The sequence below is a fragment of the Achroia grisella genome, unplaced genomic scaffold (assembly GCF_030625045.1).
Source record: "Achroia grisella isolate CSIRO2021 unplaced genomic scaffold, CSIRO_AGI_Agris_v1 utg780, whole genome shotgun sequence".
Classification (NCBI taxonomy): domain Eukaryota; kingdom Metazoa; phylum Arthropoda; class Insecta; order Lepidoptera; family Pyralidae; genus Achroia; species Achroia grisella.
Genome location: NW_026713020.1, coordinates 6,562,899 through 6,570,023, shown reverse-complemented (window position 1 = coordinate 6,570,023; position 7,125 = coordinate 6,562,899). Strand labels below are relative to the sequence as shown.

At 30.7% G+C, this 7,125-nt stretch overlaps 1 protein-coding gene across 1 annotated transcript; it reads right to left on the bottom strand.

Moving 5' to 3' along the window:
• Positions 1-488: 488 nt before the first annotated feature.
• On the bottom strand, positions 489-6,885 carry LOC131851109 (uncharacterized). Its single transcript, XM_059201542.1, has 4 exons — positions 6,720-6,885; positions 3,970-4,130; positions 2,960-3,049; positions 489-1,369 (listed from the first exon to the last, which is right to left on the bottom strand). Exons 1-4 carry the CDS (start codon positions 6,883-6,885, stop codon positions 1,283-1,285), a joined length of 504 nt encoding a protein of 167 aa, XP_059057525.1. The 3' UTR covers positions 489-1,282.
• Positions 6,886-7,125: the final 240 nt, after the last annotated feature.

Genomic DNA, 7,125 nt, shown 5'->3' with positions numbered 1-7,125 from the left:
TACTTCTTATACAGAGGTAGGAATTAATTTAATATTTGTAAAGAAAAGAATTTAAAAAATCAGGTAAATATTTACTATGCTTAATATCATTACCTACCTACCTACTAAAATTTATCTAAATGGTTCCCATAATGTATATATGTATATCACATAAATATATATTTAGATATACATATATATAAAAATTTATTGATCATAAAAAAAGTTCTTTTATATTATATAATTTAATTTTTTTTATAATCTGTTTATAAAACATTGTAAAGTATACAGCAGAAAGGCAAATTATCACTTCGTTATTATTATATTATTATTAACACACAATATGATGTTATATATGTTAAATACTACCTTATTCATAAAAAAACATACTTAAAAATATATATAACTGGTTTGAAACTGGATTGAAGGACCATAGCCACCACTTCACGCAATCATGTGACATTTGTGTTACTCGCTCATGAGTTACCATTCCGGAAGGTGTCATGACTTCGTACACTGTAATTTTACTGCCATATCTCCCATTGAACTTGGACAGTAATTTGCGACTCAAATAGGAGGGATAGATGTACGCACAAAGGCTACTCTGTAAATCTTAATAGTTTCGATAAAAAACTATTTCAAATTTAATCAATCAATTTTCAAAATATAGCAGTATAGTATAGTAGGTCCATTACAAACTCTGACGATATGTCAAATCTACCACCAGTTCTGTCTGCTTTCAAGCTAAAAAGAATTGTCAAGAAACTCAGCTCTTATTCTTTTCAAATGAGCTTGTACATTATTAGAAAAATGCAGATTCATTTCATTTTGAAATAATTGTAATAAAACTATTTTAGATATTGAACTGATATGATCTTTTCTATCACATATTTTTCATGTAAACAGTAATTATATAATAATAACCTAGGACAATTTCCACAGTGCCATCTAGTCCCAAGGTATACAAAACTTGTGTTATGGGTACTAGAGAATTGTTAGAAATACTTAAATACATTTTTTTGTAAATACAGATTATACATATCAAACACCAAGACCAATACAAACAATCAAACTCACGAATACAAATATTTGTACAGTGCGAGGAATCGAACTGGCAACTATCGGAAAAAAGGCTAAAACTGCTGGACCATCGAATCCCTCTAGTTGTTGTATCACAACAGTTATTGTTAAAATGTGTTGGTATGGACGTTTTTTATGAATAAGGTCGAATGTACAACTTATTTATAGTACTAATTTGAATATAAATCTATTTAATATAAAGTCGAAATTCAATTATAAAGTTTTATGTGATATTCTTGTCTTCACAAACCCCTGGCTCCGGGGGAATTCTTAGGGTATTGATGCTGTGTTTGGAGGCGTCGGTAGCTTCCTGAAATATAAACGTGCATATAAATTTAACTGATTGTTTTAAACTTCTAACTGGTAGTTTAAATCAAATCAAATCAATATAGATGCTATTGTTATATTTAGACTGGAAACGCTACTACACAGCATATGTGGTTGTAGCTTACTTATGCTTAAACGAAATATCTCCTATGGAAAGTATAAACTCTATCCTGAGGAGATAAAAACCATCGCCCCTAAGAATATCCTTCAACTCTCGTCCTTGACGGGTCTAGGTAGCGAACTCTGAAAAAGGGCAAGCACAATAGATCTATATAGATCGCAGTACTACAGGTCTAAACACTTGTCAATAGCCTAAACTCTCCAATAAAAAAAAATTGCAGACTTGTATATATATATATATTATTGTTTATATACTATATTCTTTACTGGCGAACCAGCTTCGCATAGATGCATTACATCTGTAAATTTCCCAGCTTGTTCCATACTATAACACGCATGTATTATACATATAAACCTTCCTCTTGATAACTCTATCTATTCCTGAAAACTGCAATAAAATCCGTTGCGTAATATAAAAGATATAAGCGAACAAACAGCGACAGCGACTTTATTTTATACTTTGTGAAGATTGTACACACACATAAGAAAATAGCAGTAATAAGGCAAATGTACAAGGGTGAGCTTATCTCAAAATTATGTTATACGATAATTTATAGAGACGTCACATAATTTTGCTTTTTATTTTTAAAACCTTTATGTATAAATATTTAAAAAGATAATAAAACAATTGAAATATACTCTTATATTTCAACAGACAACAGTCTTTGTCATCTGTATATATTATAAAACAAAGTCGCTGCTGTCTGTTCGTTTATATCTTAAATTAGGCAACGAATTTTAATGCAGTTTTCGGCAATAGATAGAGTGATTCAAGAGAAAGGTTCATATGCATAATACATGCATATTATAATATAGAACAAGCCGAGAAATTCAAAGGTTTGTAATGCAAACCTGCGAAGCCAGGATGTTAATAAAATATACAAGTAATAATTTGTTCATGTCTTACACTTTCCATGTATTAAGCTGTTTTATTATTCAGCTTGTTTGTTACACTAATATAAAGCTAGCTACACTAATATAAAAACAATTGAAATTAATTTAGAAATAGAAATAATCTTTATTCAAATAAACTCATTACAAGCACTTTTGAGTAGTCATATTTTGATTCTACCACTCATTCGGAATGCAGATTCATCACAAGAAGACTGAGCAAGAAACTTGTGTGTTGCTCTTTTTAATAGATGTTTTTTTTATATAAATAATTACAGTGTAACAAGTAAGAGGCATGCGATAATCAACATAGAAATCGCTACGCACTCATTATTAGTGTAATCAGATAATATTGTCAGTGCTATGGATTTAAAATTTTTCTACAAAAACATTATTATCGTTAACGTTAATTGTTTTTATATTCTCGAATACTCTTAACTTAATTAACTACGTCGTTGAGTTTGTTAAGTGTATTGTTTATGACTCATATTTGTACCATCATCAGGTGGGTCAGCTTGTTTGCCGCTTCAATCAGAAAATAGTTAATAGATACATAACTAACATGTTCCGAGTCGAGTCTGTCCATCTCGTGCATGGATCTCATCATCCTCTGCGCTCTTTTCTGAGCGGACGCCGCCCGTTGTTGGAGTATCTGTGAAATGAAATCAAGACTGAGCATTAGATCCATATAACTTTGAGCGAAGTCTTTTTATACCAAAAACTTTGTTAATATTATTTCTGAAGAAACTTTGTACGAAATTTCATCTATTTTATCCGCCTGCAGTTAATTTGAACAGAATACAAAAATAACTTTGCACCAAATAGGTAATACAGCCAATATTTTAGTTTACATATGGTATACACTATGGGAGTAAAATTATATGGCAATAAGGTATGCCAACGTAATCCTCAAGAGTAGCAACGCATGATGGGGTACCACGGGTCTCACAAAATGTAGCCTATGAACCCTAAAAACCCCATTTTGTAGTCTCTCGAGAAAACCTCGGCAGGTAGTACTCCTCGGAAAAGGCTTAACCAAATCTTAAGAAATGTGTATATATACAGTAGCTCTGAGAATGGGTCTTAAATTATTTTTTTATAGCCTTAAATGATAAGGGTATAAAAAAATAATTTAAGACCCGAATTTATATCTTATTTTTTGATATCAATTTTCTTTTCTGATTTAACATAAATAAATCAAATTAAATCAAAAATCATTTATTTATATTGGTATGTTGATCATTTTAGCCGCTTTTGATCATCAAGTTTTTTGTAATAATATTTTTCTCTATCATTCACTTCAATACAGATTCAATTGAGAAGAACTGGAAAGAAACTCAACAGATTTTTTTTAAAGCCAGTTATTTACGTTTTATACTTATTGAATGCACTTCCTTAAAATTTCTCCTATCTACCATCAACCTCATTTTTTATAGCGATATTAGTACTTCAATTCATATTGCTAAACAATGTTTGTGGGGTCACCTAGTATTAGTATAGATTACTTTAAGATTGATGCGTATACCTAATCCTGATTAAATTGAGACGGCATTAAAAATAATTATTTTTAACCGTTAATCTTCTTTGTTCGGCCTCAGCTAATTTCTCTTCTATGTCTGGTAGACTTATTTCTGCTTGGGGCGGCTGCAGCAGCCGCTGTAAGTGTGGTGGAGGCGTGTTGGTGTCGCGACGGTTCCCATCGATTTCTTCTAGAGGAATCTCGAATGCTATTGCTGAAAAAGAATAATAGAATTTTATTAGTTACTTGCTTTCATCCGCGTAAAATTTGTAGCCTATGTATTAATCTGACATATAAGCTATATTATTGTTTTATTTCAATGAAATCCATGGATAAAAATATAATACAAAATATTTGACGTTCATAAGCGGCTAAAATGTCCTACATGAATAAACGATTTTTTTTAATTATTAATTACTAGCTCTGCCAACGGTTTTACCCGCGTGAAATTTATATATGTATTATTCTGATGTATAAACTATATTATTGTAATGTTTAATTAAAATCTGTTCAGTAGCATTTACGTGAAAAATCATACAAACATCCATCCATCCACAATTAGAAACTTCCACATTTATAATGTTTGTAAGATTTATTTTTATATCAGGTAAAAATTATTTATTTATTTATTCTTTTTGAACACAAAAATTTATACATGACGGACTTAATACCTGATGACATTTTCTACCAGTCAACAGTCGCGTTGATCAGAAATAATAAGGCACTTTAATAATTAATTAAACGAAGAATTATCTTATGTTTTCATGTAGGACGAGGTCACGGCCTCAGTGGTGTATCACAGCGCTTTATTTCCGATGATCGCGGATTCGATTCCTCGCATGGTACAAACATTTGTATTCATCTGTAAGATTGTTACTATAGGTATGTGTATTTGCTATGTACATATATCATGTACGTACTTACAAAAAATATATTTAATTATATAAGTATATATATTAGTAGTATAATACCCATAATATAAGCTCTGCTTAATTCGGGACTATATAGTTGGCTTCGTGTAAATTGTCCAAACAAAAAAGAACTTTAGTAGTTGTTATAAGATTCAAAAACATTAATTTATTCTTTTATCTATCCTGATAAACTTCTTAATATTATAGTTTCATTTCTTTAAATATAGCTGAATAATTAATATTTTGTGACAAATGGTTTTAGTTTATAATTTATATTACTGTTAACTGTGCCTGCGACTTCACCTTCTTGTGATATTTTTAACCTATGTATTATTCTTATGTATGATAGTAATATAGCACTGCAAAGTTTCATCAAAATCCGTTCAGTACTTTTTTAGTGAAAGAGCAACAAACATTCATCCATACTCACAAACGTTTACGTTTATATTATTAAGATATATTGCAAATATAGTTTCCTATACTTAATATTACAATATATAATATAGGTCATCTCAGTGACCGCCCTAAGCTTCTTTTAGGTGTAACATATGCTCGTAATCTGTTTGTAATTGGATAATTAAGGAGAATCCTATGAAGATCAGTGTTGCTGTAATTGCTTCTATGTTCACAGATTACAAATTGCGAAATGAAAGTAATTTTGTTATTTTAAACTTGGAATTTCGATAATGTATATTTTTTTATTAATTAGTTTTACGGCCATGGACATTCTCTATCAGCCAAACAATCCTTATAAATGCGAAAGCAAATCTGTCTGTTTGTATCGCTTTCACGTCAGAACTACTGAACCTATTTAAATGAAATTTGGTATACAGATAATCTAGGCCTTGAGAAAGGACATAGGCTAATTTTTTATGTGAAAAACGGTTGTATTGGTTGGAAGGGGATGTAAGTTTGTATGGAAGTAACAACATTTTTAAAGCTAGTTTGAAGCTTATTTTTAGGCTGTTGTTTAAATATAAATAAATTTGACCTTCAAATTATGACATTAAGGGAGTAAAATGAACTAGGGGATGAAAGTTTGTACGGAAATTTGTTATTCTTATATTCCGCGCGGACGAAGTCGGATAAAAATATGCTATTTATGACTGCTATCTGTAGTATAAAAAATTTTTGTCTATTTACCGTCATTACATAGTATAAAACAAAGTCGCTGTCGCTGTCTGTCAGTCCCTATGTATAAATCTTTAAAACTACGCAACGGATTTTGAAGCAGTTTTTTTAAAATAGATAAAGTGATTCAAGAGAAAGGTTTATATATATAATACATGTACACCCGTGCCAAGCCGGGGCCAGTAGCTAGTTAATATATAATTAATACATCCATAAATGGTATATTGACGCTACCGTGGCAGATTATCGTCGTCAGTACCGTGACCACACAGATAATTTATATTTCTATAATTATATTATAATTTATATTTGTATAAATTGTCTGTGTGGTCCGCCATTCATACTGTGGGCCCAACAGAAAATCAGCGCTGGAAACTATGTTTCCAGCATTATGCTTAGTTGTAGTCCCCGTTGACTCTATTTTCTAATGTGTATATTGTAATATATTCTATTGTTTTCTATATTTTATTAGATTTTCATATGTAAGTTAGTCTATATGGTATTTGAAACATGGTCCAGGTAGCCTGAATCAAATAAATAAATAGACACCATAATGAAATTAGTAAAAATCACGGGACCTTACCACGTTTTATATTTATTTGCTGAGTTCCCGATATTTCGGCAGTGTTTCAACCACCATGATCACGGGTAAACTGGTTTATCAGTAATGTCGGGAAAACGAATTCAGCAAATAAACATAAAAGGTGGTAAGATCCCGTGATTTTTACTAATTATACGTCTACTGTAATTAAAGTACTTACGAGGCTTGGGTTTGATTGGTGACTCAGGTAACACGACAGTAGGTAAGTCATCGTGATCGTTATCAGTGTGACCATTTGTCACACCGTTCTGTCCGTTGGCCGGCTTGTGACCGTTTGCTGTTCCATCCTGAGCTGGTACCACGTTTGCTGATGACCCACAACCCATAGTGGAATCAGTTCAATTTCTACTACACTTTTTCACGACACTTTTTTTTATTCTTTTTAAGACACTCAAATGTTTGAAAAGTTATTTTTAATTCACTTAATTTTGAAATATTATAATATATATTTTTCTAATCTTTAAAATAATTTCGTATTTTGTTATGTGTATTTATATTTTTCTATTATTGCAACTATTTAAAAAATATTCGCATTTTTTGTTTGAAATTTGACTCGATCATTATTT